The following is a 17,714-nucleotide window of genomic DNA, read 5'->3' as shown; positions in this document are numbered from 1 at the left end:
TACGCTTTAAAACTTTTAGCTCTTAAATAACCAATGTAAATTTCATAGAAAGGAAAAAGTCGGGGTATCTGGTATGATTTTAGCTTTGGCAAACATGACTGGTGCAACCATACATTCAAAATCACAACAGAAGACACTTCTGTGTAGGCCACTCTAATTTAATTCTAATACCTTTGCTGGATTTTCTAAAGTCTCATTGGGATTACAACTGGGAAAATGGAAAAATGCAAAATAATTCTGCCTGCGTGGAGAAAAGTTGTTTTATGGGAGACCATTCAAAGGTGTGCTTTATGAATGTTTTATAGTTGACTGACAATGTTTCTGAATATTGCATTGGACTAAAAAAAAAAGGATTGTGAGCATAGAATATTCTTTTAAAAATATTTAAAAATATATTATGACAAAGAAATGATGTGGCTGTCAGAGAAACAGTCAACCTGCAAGTTTGTTATAACAGTACAATATTAGATGCTAATAAAGTATTATGTATTTCAAGATATTATATATTAGTATTTCAAAATCCTTAGAAAGATGTGTTACTTTTTCTTCCTATTCAACAGATATCTATGGTGTCACAAAGTGCTGGGTATGGTTTAAACTGAATCCAGTTGGCACAAATAAACTCCTGAGCTTTTACAATCTGTGCTGAAAATGTTTAAACCAGAATTAAATTAAGATTAAATTCCTTGCATGGATGGTTTATACAAATGAACATATACTATGGATTCTAATCAAAGGGAAAAAAAACGTTTTTCAATTTGTTCTTGGCAATTTTAATAACTCAAGAGGTTTTAAATTTCCAACATGCATCTTTGGTACACTACAATTAGGCTTTGTGGTTAGCACACTAATTTAAAAAGAATGTTCTCTAGTTTACAAGTAAATGAAATATAGTTTAATATACCTGAATACAACAGATGCTGTATGAAAGCATCTAGAATAATAAGTGTAATTCAAACATTCAGCAAGAACTCGGCATCATTTTAACAAAATGATGAAAACATTTAAATATACATAATCTGATTATTATACTCATAATATGTCTCATTTCACACACCACCACAAATTTAGTTGCAGAAAAGAATTTAGCTAGACACGCTAGTAAGTTTATGTTTGATTATATGTGCACTTGACATCATTACAAATAAACATAAAGCATTTAGAATGTATAGTTTTCTATATGTCAGTCTACTTCTATAGTTTCTCTTGATTGGATTTCATGTACGGCTGCAAAATCTGTCACTCCTTGAAACTGGGCCAAATGTGCCTCAGTTATTCTTTGGAACATATAGTAAACGTAGCTCTGGCTTTTTAAAATATTATGTTTCTAAAAACAAAGGGTTGTTTTACCTCTGTTTAGTTCATGAAGTATGACAAATACTAACCACAAGAAAACCAAATATTTATTAAAGAATTTAATTGTCAACAAATGGCCCTGTGCCTAAGCTTAATAAATTGTGCAATACTTGTCATCTTTGATGTACAGACACTTGCATTATATAGTAGACCTAGAAAATGACATATTTATCACTTAATGCTGAATGCAAAAAGCCGTACATTAATCACAATAAGATATTCTGCAACATCAGCGTAGACTGGAAAATGCTGACCAGTAATATCATATAATTTTAAATGTATTATTCGAATTTGCACTAGAATAGTAAAGATTTGTTTATGTGATCTGGGGTGCTGTAAGAGGAGAGTTTGCTTTTTTATCGCTGTCTTTCGGGAAGTAGGAGATGGTCAAATTTCGGAATGCTTTTTATTAGAATAAGAAGAATTTAAAGCTTATGTATTTGGTGGTATTATTCATTTGTGTCATAGTACTTGAACAAAACCGAGCTACAAAGGGTAAGCACTATGCTTTTCTGCCACCAACTGCTGGCAAACAGCTGAGTAAGTAACAGTAATAAAGGCAACTCTTAATACGTCAAATTGTTTCTTTCAGTTCATGCAAGTGTATTTTTTCTAAGCAGAGCTGGAGCTCAGCTGCATTCTTCTATTCAACATGCTCTCTGAAGCCATTTCAAATTTAAGTTCTTAGTCATACAATGATCTGCCAATGTTGCAGTGTAATGACGGTCTTGCTTGTACTATTGTCTCGATGCATGCAAATGAAGATTAAAATAACGTTATCAACTATTAATGACGCATAACTGTTAAATCTGTAATGTCAACTGTAAAGCCTCAAACAAGCCTTTCTTTCTCCCCGCAATAAAGTAATCTGGGCTTAGTTATCATTTTGCATTCCGCAGTTCATGTGTTACGCTAAAAGCTACAACACATAGCAAAGACTACCACCTACACAGACAACCTACAGTGTAAAAATCTACACAGAACACATTTTGATTTGGGAGTTAAAAAAAAAAAAAAAAAGAAAACAAGAATACCACAGTCAGAGCTTTCAACTAGCTTTTTAAAAAGACAAAAGCTGCTGGGTATAAAAGGGTATATAAAAGCTAATTTCAAGTAAAGCCACCTCAGAAGAGGTAAGCTACCAAATTGTACCGATGGACTACGGTAAGTTGGAAGTTCGTGTCAAATCCAGTTACTAAACAAGGGACAGGAGCAAAATCTTCATAGAAAAGTCTGTATATAATCCAGACATTATTAAAAGCCCACAAACTTTCCTAATACTAAAGTACCATCCCATCCAATCCACACAGAATTTCTTGAGTCAGGGAATCTGTTTTAGTCTTGATCTTCAGATGACAAAAATGTAAGGTTAGAACTGGGTTGTCGACATAGGCTACCAAGGAGGGTATAGGAACAGTTTTCTACAGCAGAATGCCAATTTATACACCATCAGCCTCAATTAAAAACTGAGCTTTGCTATGTTCAGAAAGATGGGAGGAAGACTGAGTTCATATTTTGCAGTGAAAAATGTATTAATAGGAAGTAAACAGGTAACACTTATTTCTGCTGCCAAAAGATAGGGCAAATCCTTCTCTAATGATAGTGACATTTTCTAAACTGCCAATTTAGGATTCACCAGTGGAATCCAAATCTGAGATGTGGTGGTTGGATGCTTACATTTCTTCTGAGAAAAATGGGCTACATCAAAGTCCAAGACGAGATGTAAACATATCAATACTCATTTAACAAACCCAATATTCAGGCAAATATGAACCAACAAATTTAACTGCAAAAAGCCACCATGGCAATAGCCTAATGCTAATGCAAGGGGATGAGAATACTGTGCAGAGTTTGTTTAAAAGCATGAAGGTGACAGCTGCAAAAAGTGATGCAAAAATACGCAAGAATAGGTTCTCAAAGCTCATCTAAGGACTAGATCAGGGAGACAAAGAATAAATATAACGAGGAGTGACATTAGCTAAGGTATGACATACCACAGAAGGCAAAGTTACAAGCCAGGGAAAGTCCACATCGGTGTCTCAGAAAACAAGCCAAAAAAAGACTCCTAGATTAAAAGAAAAGGTGTTTTTTTCCTTGGTGAACCTTTCCCCACAAAAAAAAAAAATATCTCTGTGTTTTCTTGGTCATTATTCATAGCCTTTGAGATGGAGCCACTACAAAATACCACAGTAAAGGATGACTTGTCTGTGCCAAGTCAATCCTTCCTAGACATGGCATACCCCTACAAGTAACACCTAACAGGATGTAATTTGACAGGCCTACTTTCAACGATGTCTTGAATGTACACCTATCACTAGGTTGGGTAGAAAACAGTATTCAAGTAATAACAAATTTAGCGGGAAAGACTGTGGTCAGATGCGGGTCTGCGTGTAGCGTTGTTAAGGTGCAGACTGACAGCGGGGACAGACGGGATGCCACAAGCTGACACTCTGTTTGGCAGAAAACCGAAGTGAGGAACATCTGCAGGTTAGAACCTGATGGAGAGGAGCGGAGAAACTCTGTTCTTGGAGGAAGCTGATCTGTGTTGGGTAATATTCGTCTCACCTGGTTTTAGACCTCCATAGCATGTGTGTGTGTTGTGTGTTACCGTTTCAGAAGCGGCTGGAAACAGAGACACATTTAAAAGGCTTAAAACAGTACACAAAACGTACACATACAGAACGTACACAAAATGCGGTATTACTGAAGCATTCTAGACTTGTGCCTTATTTTGTATGCAACCTGTAGATCACAACCAGTCCTGCTCTGTGCCACACTTCTCTCCCCATCCTCTCCTCTCCCCTCCTCTGCAGCTGGGACACGCACTATGCTTCCCTCACCCCAGCCACCAGCTATTGCAGTGCCATTGCCTCTCCTCAGCAACGTGCTGGTGAAGAACTCATGTATATGGGGTTTTGGGGAAGCAGTGGCTCCAGGAGGGAGTTATGCTGAGACAGGGCATCCCGTACCCCAAAGGAAGCACAAAAAATGTTCTTCTCCATAGTCCCACATGGTGGAGAAACCAGGGAAAAAAGACCCTACCTCTTCTCCCTCTCACATTCCCCTGAAGTCACAGCATGCAAGAGACAACCTCTTCCCCACAAATGACCCACTGGCCCCTTTTTCCAAAAGACTTAATAATATTGTGACTTAAGTACTTTAATACAGCTATTAACAAAGTTAAAAGATTCCCCCGAGATCAATCACTGCTGAAGGACGGTGACTCAGTGCTGCAGAAGAACACGGTGAGAATACATTCCACTGATCATCCTCCCTTTGGGAAGACTCTGTTTCTTATAAATAGTGCTAAGTGGCAGAAATAGATACAATTGTCAGGTGAAAAATGTAATTGCTGAAGAAGTCTAAAACCACCCTAAAACATTCCTGACATTCCTGAAAGGAAATATTCTGTTATTTCCATGTTTTAACTTATACATTTGTCCAATTTTGTAAACTGGGGCTAAAGAGGGTTAAAGAAGCTTGAAACAAAAGTGCTTCACTTGATCCAGAACCGTTTTTTTCACCTTTTCCATGTTACTGGCAGCAATAGCAACGTGAGGAACTGCTGCTCTTCCTTCGCAAGTAACCGCAGCTCACAGAGGGCTGCCTGACTTTCTACCAGTGTAAATATGGACAAACCAGATCCTTGTGCAGAGTCTGTATCCGTTCCAATTGCAGAGCATTGCACACAGACTTTCAATAAGTTATGCTAATAAAGTGATTAGAATCACTACGGTCCATGCCTTAGAGAGCTTAAGATTCAGGGATACAGATTCCTCTGCCTGTGAAAATTCACACCCTCCATTTAACAACAGCCTATCTTCCTTCAAGTAGCTGTTTTGAGCACAATGGTATTAGCAGTGCAGCCATTTAATAAGCCATCTTCCCATATCTTCTTGAAATCAAGACACTCGTATTTTATGATGGTCATCATTTACCCATTCTTTCTATTGATTTTATTGGAAATAATTTTATAGATCTTGTAAGAATCAGCACAACATTCTGAATACACCTTTCATACAGGTGCACTCAGTTGTGTCTGCCGGCTTCAGTTCCAACTGGATATTTGCTGCATGAGTTGTTGAGAGATACCTGATCTAAAGACCAACATGACTTTTCAGATTTCTGCCGAGCTGTATTATGTTTTTTATGCTTTATCTTGCCCTTTATGTCCACCTTTGACAATACGCAGCCTTTCTGTGCGTATAGCACAGTTTCTGTGCTATATCCATTACACATGCATGCAATGCATAGACATCCATTCAGTAAGGTTACTCAAATAGGAAGCCTCTCCCTGTTAAAATATTTAAAATGTATCTATATGAACAGTAGCTAGTTATCAAATGAGGTAGATATGACTCCCAATAAGCTTGTCTTACTGCCTTGTTTTCTTAAAGCTAATAATAGCATTACCAAAATGTCTAAGCATCTCCTTTGGAAAAGAACAAAATAAATAAAATTCCCAGTAAAGGTGAAAGAGCCAAATTTGCATCTGTATATACAGAGTATATTTATCTGTACAGCCTTTGTTGTTACTGTTTTTGCTTGTTTAACAATTGATATTTTCAAAGCATTCTCTGCTTGAAGGATATTTTTTTGTCAGGAACATTTAGATTTGGGGTTGAAGATTACTGTTCTATTCTTACAGTGAAATTAACTCCACTTCTTCGAAGAAAGCTTTTGAAATGTTTCTTATATATGGTGGAAGTACGGATTGACAGCACAATGATCCTCTTCACTATTCTTATGATCAGCAGCTGTTAACCTATTTTTATCAACAACATCTTTACTCCAAGAAATGCTTTTGCAAAATATGAATGCTGCTGGTGAGATCATTCCACATGAGCAGACTGCTCCTTATGAATTTTTGCAAGCAGGTTCCAACTATCTCACTTCAAGAAGTAACCAACTGCCAAGCCATCCTCCTCCAACACACAAGGCCTCCTCTTCTCTCCACATATATTTCAGGTAAGCACAACCCACTCAGGTCACAGATGGGCATCTCCCAGACAGCTTTATGTCATCCTGCTGGGCCCTTGGTGGGCTCTGCAATATCATGGGATGCCACTATTGTATACGGAGCCCAGGGTAAGTGCTCAGAACTGGCCTTCCCATGTCAGATGCAATCTCAGGTATCTTCACTTTCAGATTCAGATAGAAAGAATGATAAGAGCATTTTTCTGCCTGCAGCAAATACATAGACCAATATCACAATGTCAGAGAGGAAAGGATGGAGTTTCCAAAGTAGAAGATGGTACCTGGAGCTCTGTTGCCGTCTGTGTCTCTAGAAGCAGGCGCAAGGAAGACCCTGCCTTGCTACTCTGACTACTTGCGTGCTTTAGATATTCATGATCAGGACCTGTTATGCATCAGATAAGTCATTATGTTGTATGAACTGTGTAACAGTGCAAAATTATCCCCCAAGAAATAGTAAGGAAGGACCAAAAAATACAGTGCAACTCTATTCCTTCAAGTGTAAGAAGAAGGGAGATGCTTTGGTCACTTTCAGACTGAACACTGGAAGCCATGACAGGGCATGGGAAATCCCATTCCTTGACCTGTGTAGGGAATACAGCTTGGCCTGTCAGATGGCATCAGTGATTTCGTCCTCTCGGTACAACCCGCCACATGCATTCGCATGTCTGATGCATCTCTGCTCTATGATCCCAACAAAGAACTTCAGAATCGAGCAGGTTCTCAATAGGTAAATTAATATGGAATAATATGAATTGCTCACAGATGCATGTATGTTTTATAAATCTGGTTATGCATACTATGGATACTGAAGGGCAAGAAAGTTGGACATTAAATTCACCCAGCTATTTCATAGTTCTCATATCGTGTGTTTTAGCTAGTCATCGTTTCTGTATAGAGCACTAAGAACAAATAGTACATGTATATGGACTTGATCCCCATGCAATGTATACATTCACAATTTTTAATTACTTTTTTTTTAACATGTCTACCAGGCCCCTCTGATACACCTACCAATAAAACCTGAAGAAGGAGGGTTGGGCTGTATCTTCTCTTTAGTGTTCTCCTGAATGATGTCCCAGAGCTGCCATATAAACTTTGGATGGAGAATGTAAAAAGGCTGGTTTGGATTCTTCCTGCGATGCTGTACATAGGGAGTGAACAGATTGTAGTCTGGCTTCTTATACCACTGTGAGGAAAAAAAAAGTAAGAATTTTTATAATCTTCCAGTATCCAATGTGTTTTGAACACTACATACAAAATAATGTGAACTAGTTTCATCCAGGTTCTTCAGAACAGAAGCAAAGGTAGCAAAGCAGGTGGATGCTTGTCCTAGGAAGCCAGTCCTCACTCCGGGTTATTCTTGCTTCCTTTCTTTATACAGAGACTCCCAATAAGCAACTCACTGCAGCAGGATGGGCCAACCTCATCTCCCACTAACAGGCCCACGTTAAACAAGGGGTTCGAAGAGCCTTGAGAAGACCTGGGCGAGGGGGTGAACCTTCCTCTGAAAGTGTCCCTGTCCCTGCTGGTGGCAGCAGCAGCACGTGAAGCAGCCTGATGGCAGCTTGTGTAGGAGACAGGCAGCCTCTGGCATCTGTTGCTAAGGGAGTTCAGCACATGAAGGTTTACTTTCTACTTTGCAGCCTGCTCAGCCCCGAGCTCCCCTTGCCAAGAACCATCAGATCAACTGGTCCTCTGGAGCTGCAGCACTAGCCAAAGCAGAGACTCCCCCAGTGACAACCAGATGGACGTCTGCTGCTCTCAGCGAGGGGGCGGATGGCAGGGCACAGATGGCTGTGGGGGAGTGGACACACAGGGAAGACTGGGGGGGAGGAAGCCTGAGAAGTGGGGAAGGCGCCAAGAGAGATTTCCATTAGAGTGTTGTATTTTGTCTGGGAAAGCAGAGGGGAACGCGGGAAAAAATGGCTGCAATTCTTCACCTTTCCTGATAAAACCTCCTCTTGAAATCTATCCGCGTTCCCTCCTTGGCAAGCACACAGAAAACCCACTGTTATGTGAAAATAGCAATATTTTATCAAAAAAAACCCCATCATCCATTTATGCTAGCATTTCAGAGCAGACCATTCCAGTACAAGTGCTGGCTACTAAAAAGCTTTTGACCAATTTATGCAAAAATAGCATTCCCCACTCCTTAGATGAACACAGACTTTGGGGTTCATTGTGACAAGTGCAAAGCAAGAGACTGAAGTACTAAAGACATTCATTTTCTCCAGTGTTTTCAGACTGGTTGGGAAGAAAAGAGCAAGCAAACGCCTTACCACGTTCAGATTTGCAGAGTAGGGGGCAGGATCCCAGGCTACTAAGATAACATCTTTGTACAAGGAGCTGTCAACAAAGTGATGGTTTGGGTTGGTGAGAATCTGCAAACACAGATGCAAAGAATTGCACAATTGTTAAAGGCAAGTGGGACCCAGAAAAATGGCAAAATCCTTCTCTGAAATGATCAGTCCTCCTTATGCTGCTGTTTGTTCTGCTTTAATTCTGGTCAATTTTAAGCAACTTGTTTTGTTAAAAAATATATACGTATAAAATGAGCTTAGCCGTAAACAGCACTTATGACAGTTTGAAGTAGCAGTATGCTGAATTACTACTCTCCATCTGTGAGGGATGTGACGGGACCACTTGAGATGCTGCGTAATTGTATATCAACATTACTGTGTATACTGGAACTTGAAAACGCAGCTCCGGTATTTCAGACTCCAGGATCCTCTTCTTGGACACAGAGCAGCTTACTTTGAAGGGCTACGGGCCCCAAGGATAATGTCTTCCCCCCACCTCCCATTTTGATTGCTTTCTTATTTCAACAGCAAGACAGTCTCATTTCCAGCAACTCCAAAAAGGCAAATTAGACCATGACTGTGAAGGCCAGTATACTTACAAAAATAATTCCAGGAACAGGCATGTGATTGGGCTATTTTTGAAGTAACTGTCATATTGCTCTGATCTACTGCTCTCATAACACTCCCTCCCGCATCCCCTGGAACCCTGACTGATCCTCCAGCCCCATTCAAGTTTCCTTTTAACTCCTGCTGGCTTATCCCTTCCCAGACTCTCCATGCCTCACCAGATCTCTCTGATCCCTGGTGCATCCAATCCCAAGCAGGAATGAGCCAAATGATTTCAGCATTGGTTGAAACAGCATGAATTTGGCTCCAGCTGTTAAACTAATCAACATTCCAGACAAATAAATTCATACTAATTTTCATTTCCCTTTAGGATCCAATGAGCCATATTTGATTACGCATATTTTTCTTCAGAAAAATATTGTTGCCATAGCAATATTCTTCCTACCATAAACTTTGAGCTTAATGACTTTCCATCAGCCTTCTACAACAAGAACAGAATTAGTCGTGCTGCCATCAGCATCCCTAGCTCCATTTCTCAGAGCAGTTTTCGCCTGAGAACGTAAACTCCTTTTTTGAGAGTACAGAGTAAACAGACCAAAAGGTCAAGCTTTTAAAAGCTCAGTTCTACAGTTATCACACAAAGGAGCTCTTACTCGCCTTTCAGTAAGCAAGAGTCCTTTGGAGGTGTTGTCCACACAAATTTCGCTCTTAGTGAGCCTGCATTCATATGTATGAGATGAGTTTCTTCTGGAATAACAATATCTGTTGTGGCTGCTCCCTTCACATCCTTTGGGCTTTCACAGCAGAGAACACGATGGAAGAAAAGGGCCACAGCAGCCCTTTCATCAGCTGAATGCAGGAATTTCCAGCAGCGAGGAGGGAAGGAGGGTCAGTAACCTGTATGGGTAACCCATCTTCAGTATTGGCAGGGAAAGCAACTTCTATCAAGTGGGCTGCGCAGATTTCACTCTTAGGAGGGGAAAGGCCAGTTTCTCAGCCAGTGGCCAGAGCATCACACAGGTGGCTTCTGACCTCTTTGAATGAGCAGAAAAGTGGTGAGAATATGTTTGTGAGGATGCTGTGTGAGCTGACCTGGCCTGAATTTTAGCCGTGTCCTGTGTTTTCTTGAGGGGCCTTGTGGAGAACAAGCAATGTACAGCGCAGCAGAGAAGACCATGGGATCCTCCATTACCAGCCTGACAGGAGCGTACTGCAGCAGCTCTGGGAGCCAGGAGGACCTCAGCCTGCTGCAAGCAGCAGAGAGCAACTAACTTACCTGTTTAATCTCCCTGAATTTGCTGGGGAGCTAATAAAGTCAGCTCAGTCCCTGGAGGCATTTCCCTCTTCTCCTACAGGGAGCCTAGTGAGACTAGTCAACTAAATAAAAGTTTCTAAACCCTCCTCTTTGGCCGGCACAGGAATTTAGGCATGGTCAGAAACCAGGACGTTTAGGCTAACAGTAAAACAAAGAACAGTCAAAAAAAAAAAAAAAGAAATCAAAAAAAGGAAGAAAAATAAATTACATTAAGATCAATGTTCTCTGATACCTTAATTTCGGCACTAAATCCAGAGTAAGATATTTCTACTTTCTTCCCCTGAGCAAAAGAAAGGGGGCATATTTGACCCAGATCACTTCAGAGATCTAGTCTGCCCTACAGCCTCACAAAGAGCTCCAAAACAAGTGTGAAGGGAATGACAGTGAACAGTCCTCTCTGCGGTGGCAAAGAACATGAGCTTCCACACAGAGAGAACACACGCACCAAGGATGGACTTTGCATGCGCAGTCACCCAAAGAAGAGGAAGAAAAAAATAAATCATAAGAATTTTGCTCTCATTCAGCAAGAATCAGAATGTGTAGAGCACGCTACATGGCCAATCACGCTACTGCTGTTGACTAATTAAACTCACCATTTCAATATGTCATAAAATTTCACTGTAATTCTGTTGTTGCTTTTTGGCTGCATTTCATCAAGAGGAGAGGCTTGGTTTGCCCAAGACCAGAGTTCAGGTTTTTTTCAAAATTGAAAAACTACTCTTAACCATAAGGTGTCACTATAGCTCAATGTACAATTATTTGTTGACACCCATATGCAGAAAATTCCATCTTCTGTTTCCATTCAGATGAACAAACTCACCTTCCATGGATTATCCAGTGTACATTTAAGTTTTTTACTAGTTCATTGCAAATTTTTCAAGAACGGTGACTTGTCTAAAGTTAGGTATTAAGACAACTTAGTTCCCATTTCTTTCACCTTCCAGCAAGGAAATAATTGAGGAACCAGCGAATATGAGAAAAGAGCTTTGGGATCCCCACAGCCTGGACTTTGTGACGATCCCAGAGGCAGCGTGGTGAAGGTCTTCTGTACTGACGGCTCTGGCGTCCTGCAGAGCCTTTACAGATGTAGGACACATGAGAAACTTTACAAACCAATTCTTTGAAACACGGTTATCAAGTGACTACTGCAATCGCTCCAAGCTGACAGCAGTGTGAACATCCCTGTAAGGGAGAACTTCTACCTGCTCCACACCCTGACCGTTAAATGACTAGCTGTTTCACAGATTACCCAACACTTTTCTCAGAAGTTATTAATTTAATGTCATATCATATGGAAGTGACATTGACTTGAATGCACAAAAGGAAGATCTTACCTGAGAGTTAATGATCCGCATGGTTGTTTTATTTCCAACATCTTTTTCATAGCCACGTGTTGGAGCAGAATTAAATCTTAGAACAGCATCGTGAGAATCTAGGGGCATAAATGAGGAGGTAAATTGTTTTTCTTAGTAATATAAAACAGTAAAATAAAAAAAAAAGATCTAATGTAAAACTTATTTCTCCTAATCTTGATATTCTAAGGATGATAAACATTCTACTGTGCGCAAACAAAAATCCTCTTGCATCTGCCATATGTTATTAACATTATTAAAATCCAGCGGAAAAAGAGTTCAGAATCATCTATTAATTTAGCTTGCAATACTTAAATGTTTCTCTTAATTGGATAAACTTAGTGTGGGAAGGTTATTAGTACACCAAGTACACACAATTGCTCGATATTTCTATTGCAAAATTTACAAAGAATTACTCCATGCAAAAGCATGTTAATTGCACATTTGAATGAATAACAATGCTTAACCATAAGCTTGTGCTTCACAGTATTTTATAATACTTGAAAATCTCAGACTACCCCAAACCTATTAGTCACGCCTATTCTCAAGGTCAGTACGAGTCCCTGTAGGGAAGTCAGCCCGCAAACCTGCTCACACACAGAAACCTGAGGAACCCTTGGTAGCAAAGATCTAACAGAGCTGAACTGTCAAAGTTTCCCCACGAGCTGTTGACCTCGGAGTCACGCAGAATAGAAAGCAGCTATAGGTCAAGTGTGGGTCAAGGGTAGACACTATGTGCAAGCCTCCGCTGGATAATCACCCTCCCAGTGCTTCTTTTAAGGGGATTTCAAAGCCCAAAAGGTGCGAGGAAGAGTAAAACGTTATATCCACTGTCCAGAAACACACTGTCTCTGTCCATGGCCCCCCATTTGGTATACTTTTGTCCCTTCTATTGATGGAAGCAGAGAATATGATCAGGCCAAAATGGGCATGTAATGCCTTAACCCACAGGTAGTTTATACAGCTGTTTATCTCTAGTCACTTGAAATGTGGTTGCCTGTAGCTCAAAAAACCAGAGGCAGCAGAAGTTTCCAAAGATAACCAACATGCTCCAATGGAGTTCAGGCCTGATCCCATCAAACTGGGATCTTTTGCCCTTTCACACCTTTACTCCACGCTTCTTGTACTCCAGACAAGAAAATGTTGTGTGACGTGAAGCTGGCAGCCCAATCTCAGCCATGCTTGCCTGCTTAAACATGTTGTGTCTGAAAAGACAGGTTTTTGCCAAATGTCTACCAAGCCCAACTCCTCAGAAGCCAAGAAGGAGCGGAGGCTTTTTCTATGTCCCTATGCAGGGACAACCCTAGTCTCAACACCTAGCCTTCATCTGCCTAAATATAAGCATCTTGATTGTGTAGGAGCTAGAGGACATGAAGTCAATAGAAGATCCAGGTACTCCACATTTTTGGAGAAGAAAAACAAAGGTCCTTTATACCTGAAACCTGCTTATGAACTTAAGAACATAAATTTGGACCCGCATTTGACAACTTTTTGACAATCTGTTGACTGAGAACTGGGAATCAGGTCGGGAAATGGGAATTTTATGTCTCATAATTTGAGAGGCAGTGTGCTGCATTTCCAACGTTATTCATGCTGGTTCTTCATATCAAGAGTAAACACCTTTCCTTCACCATAAAATACATGATCAGGAAATAGAAACATAGAATCATAGAATCTTCATGGTTAGAAAGGACCTTTGAGATCATCGAGTCCAACCATACACACACAAAAAAAACCCCCACAACACACAAAAAAAACCCCTACAGCCTAACACTGATAACAGCTGATTTTAAGTCAACTGATTTTAATCTTATTAAGCATTGTGAGATAAACATTTTAAAGAGATAAGAAGTTTGGGGTTTGATCGCAGATCCCTTCCTGATGATGCCAAAATAACTGTGTCTCCCATTAAACTGCACGATCACGATGGGAGTCTTTGCTGTACTTGCACAGTATTTCCACGCCTAGTTTTATTCAAAAACAGTCCAAGGGGTGGGAGAGAGAAGGGCAAAAGGCAGAACACAAAATAACATTTCTGTCTGCATTTCTAATAGGAGCACAGAAGAGGGAGCTAAAGGCCTATCAAGAGAAAGGTCCTCTGCGGCTGCTCTCTTAAGTCTTTTTTTTTTTTCTTTCGGGAGGATAAATAGTAAAAGCCTTTTGCCTGCAGCAACTTCATCAACCAAGGCTGTACAGCCCACGGCCCAAAAACCAGAACTCATCCCCAATGATGCTGAGTTTGCAGTGCATATCAGAGGATATGGAGGAGCTCAGCACAGGTGCCAGGCACCACCAGAGCTGCCCAAGGTGCTTCCAAACTGGCAGGTCTGCTTGCATTTTCAACCAAGAGCTGGTAGTCCTGGTGCCAGCTTTGGGAGAGGATAGTCTTCTCCTAGAGCTGTGCATGCACAAGGAAAAACAGCATCTTGAACAGTCTGATCTTTCTCTTCCCGCTTGGACTCTTCTCACTTTTTCAAGGACTGGAGGGGAGGTGGAAAGGCGAGGCCAAGAGCTCCGCTGTAACACATCATAGCTGGACTCTGCAGGGGAAGCATTACTTCTTCCCTATGGAAATAATAATACAAACAGATGCTGGAGCTTCCGTTTTCCATTTTAAATGGGAAACACTGGCACGATGTCTCCAGTATATCAGCACTTCCCAGGAGGGGCACTGACGACTAAGACCCATGGGTTTGCACCAGGCCCTTCTGGCGTGGTTGCAAGCAGTCAGTGTTCCACCCCCGGTTCTGGGACAAATTCTCTGCTTGCTCACAACTACCTGACCACAGCCTGGAAGACACTTAGAAAAAAATCTTCTGTGACTCCTGCTGCCCCACGCTCTTTCCTGTACAACAGGTAGGAGGAGATCTGAAACTTCAGTGCAGGCCTTACCGAAGAGCACCTCCTCCCTTTAGGTGGCATCAGATGACAATTTCCAATTAAATCAAAAGCTATTCCTCAGAGAACAGCATGAGCTTTCTGTGCCGAGAGTGGTCACGAGAGAATGTGTACACACTGGAGCATTTAGGCACCAGGTACCACGTCAAGCACCAAAGCCCACACCTGGGCTGCACCTGAGTGTGCAAATATGTCATGGTGCACGCTGTAACATACAAATATATAAGCATGTCACAGTGTGCCATGGAATCTCCAGTACAGCACTAATCTGTACCAGTGTAAATTGGGTGTACTGGGGAGCAGTGACACAAGATGATTTTGTTTCAGCCAAGTTCAGGGAGGAACTGTTTAGCTATTTCACCCCAAAGATTTCTACATCAGTGGGGCTTCCTGTGAAATTGGGAGTTACCCGGGTGTGATTTTAGCTGCAGGCTGGCCAGGCCAGGCACCCGTGCTGTGCTGGAAGCCTATTGGAGTAGTTTGATAATGATAGCAGCTCTAATATATCCCAGAGATTTAAAGGAAACCCATCTGTGTCAAAGAGATGATACAGTGCAATGAAGCAGGTATTGGGATGTGAAGTCCTGGAAGATGGGAGGATTAATGAGTGCACATCAAAAGGCTTTTATAGAGACCTGAAGGAGATAACTCTTCTTGCTCCAGAAGCAAGTTTGAGACATGCATTTCATCCTTCTTTCATAGCTCTTAGCATACTGCACATGTACTACTAAAATGAAGAACTACTGAGATGTTAAAATGAGTAGTAATACTTATTTTGGGGGAAAGAAAAAAAAAAAACAACTCACACCAAAAAACCTGACCTGGATTAGTTATATGGCTCCACAATCCTTTTCTGAACAACTACCACAAAACTCCCACCTTTGAGTGGGGAATTCTGTGTAACGCTGACATCTCAGAACATCCGTAATCTCACTGACTCAGCGCAGCAATGGAAAAATGAATGGGAGGAGATACTTCAACTCATTTAAATTCACCCTTGGAAAAGAGGTCAGGGGACTTGACCTCAGCACATGAGGCTTCTCAAGGGTCTGAATTCTCTGTGTCTGAACTCGAAACATGCAAGAGATGAAAAGGATGCTCTACTGGTTCTTGGCATGGAGACAAAGTTCAGTCTGGCATAGCAACGCCACAAGCAGTTTCTCTGTGAGCCACCACAAAACATGGACAGGTACAATAAAGCTTTGCAGAATAAAACCTGAACATGGCTCTAATCTGCTGAAGAAATAAGCACATGTTGCAGCAAAATGTCAAATATGGCAGATGTGATAAAACCAGTGCCTCCTTTATACTTTATAGCTGCAATATGATAAGAAGGCATCGTTGTTTTCTTTGAATCAAATTATGACTTCAGGCCTGATGTTCCATTCAGTCATATTGTCCTGAAAGGGAACAGCTTCACTGAAGTCCAAAAGCTCACACTTATGTAAGAGAGAACAACCAGCTTTACAGACCTATGCTTGGGAAGAACGGACCCTTTGAAAGACAAACATGAATACACACATGTACACATACATGCACATGAACAGATGCATTTCACCCACCTATTTCATCCCCTAGAGAGGAGTTCAGTATTGCACCAGCAGACATAACTACGGCACAGCTCCCAAAACCATGTGTATACAATTTGCCCAGTGGAATTTGGGGAACGTGCTTTTCCCATCCAAGAGTGGAGAAGGGAGCCTCCTTGCCATCTATTGTTTTCACATTCACCCTTTCTTTTAGCTCGCAGAATAGCTGGTCTCCTGTCAACTTGGAGTTTCGTTTCCCCTTGAACCGCACCCCATGCTTATTGGTGCTCAAATAATCTTTCATCGCCTTCTGCAGTCGAGGGTTTAGCATCTTGGAAGAGACATCCCCTTTCCAAAGCTTGTAAAGAAAGGATTTCGACATTGTGGGATACAGCCCATCCCAGTCATCAGATTCGTCAAGCAGCTGGCTTCTCCTATGCTTTATGCTCCTCCTCCTCATTCTTCTCTGATGGCTCCAGTTGTTCTGTAAAATATTTACTTTTGGATTATCCTCATCAGCTGAGATGAATTTTGCTATCTCTTGTAGGTGGTTGTGTGGCCGAGGCTGACCAGCAGCAAATAAATAATCGTCATTCACTTGGTAGAAAGCGCTTTTTGATTTTCTTCCTACCTGGGATGGAAAAAGTTCATCTTCATTCCTAAAGGCATCTTCCAAATCAGTCCATTTCTTAATACTTCCAGTCCCCGATTTAAATGTACCTAAGAGATCTTCATTAAGAAGTACCTCGTTCCCATCGATGGTTTCAGAGAATGATGGATCATGTATGGCTCCCATGATGACTCTCTGCTTGCCCTGAAGGGGCAGAAGCCTCTTAGTTTCAATGTAAGAAAAGGAACTGGGAACCGGTTCAGCAGTGTTGCTATCTGTGAAATAGATGAATATCACCAGGAAAAGCAGACCCCATGCAAAGATCCCAAACAGCATGAGTTGTTTCCACTGCTTCAAGTTCGGTTTCATGGCAATGCCTTTACCAGCTCCTCTGTGCCTTGAAGTATTGGTGAAGGAAAATGAAACCTGGAAAGAACGTCAAATATTAATCAAGAATGGCTCTAAAACCAGATACATTTCAGAAATATCTTAACACGCTTTGATAGAAGGCACAGAATTAATCTCCAAGCTGTAGCACGGAGGATTCAGAAGCAGAAACAAACTCCAAAGCCTGCAGACACTGTAGGAGTGACACGCTTTGGCTGTAACCACACAGTGACAGCTGCTAGCTACAAAAGAAGCTGGTGGCCAGTTTCTACAGTAACACTGGATCCTGCCTTCGGGGAGATCATGTGCCTGCCTGCCTCTGCTATACAGGGTGTAGCCAATACAGGGCAAAAACATATAGCTTTTGCTATACAGAGCAAAAGCAAAACCACTGCCTGGCTGTATGCGCAGTGGGGACAATAT

At 41.2% G+C, this 17,714-nt stretch overlaps 1 protein-coding gene across 1 annotated transcript in view; it reads right to left on the bottom strand.

Moving 5' to 3' along the window:
• ST6GAL2 (ST6 beta-galactoside alpha-2,6-sialyltransferase 2) overlaps positions 1–17,305 on the bottom strand; it is a 28,625-nt gene extending 11,320 nt beyond the window's left edge. Inside the window, exons 1-4 of the mRNA XM_054188789.1 lie at positions 16,328–17,305; positions 11,850–11,947; positions 8,613–8,714; positions 7,345–7,519 (exon numbers count right to left, since the gene is read on the bottom strand). Coding sequence (XP_054044764.1) covers positions 7,345–7,519; positions 8,613–8,714; positions 11,850–11,947; positions 16,328–17,273 — 1,321 coding nt within the window. The 5' untranslated portion in view covers positions 17,274–17,305. The remainder of the gene's footprint in view (positions 1–7,344; positions 7,520–8,612; positions 8,715–11,849; positions 11,948–16,327) is intronic.
• Positions 17,306–17,714: the final 409 nt, after the last annotated feature.

The sequence above is a fragment of the Rissa tridactyla genome, chromosome 1, assembly GCF_028500815.1.
Source record: "Rissa tridactyla isolate bRisTri1 chromosome 1, bRisTri1.patW.cur.20221130, whole genome shotgun sequence".
Lineage (NCBI taxonomy): Eukaryota > Metazoa > Chordata > Aves > Charadriiformes > Laridae > Rissa > Rissa tridactyla.
Note: the sequence above shows the minus strand (reverse complement) of the source record. Positions and strands in the feature narration are given on the sequence as shown.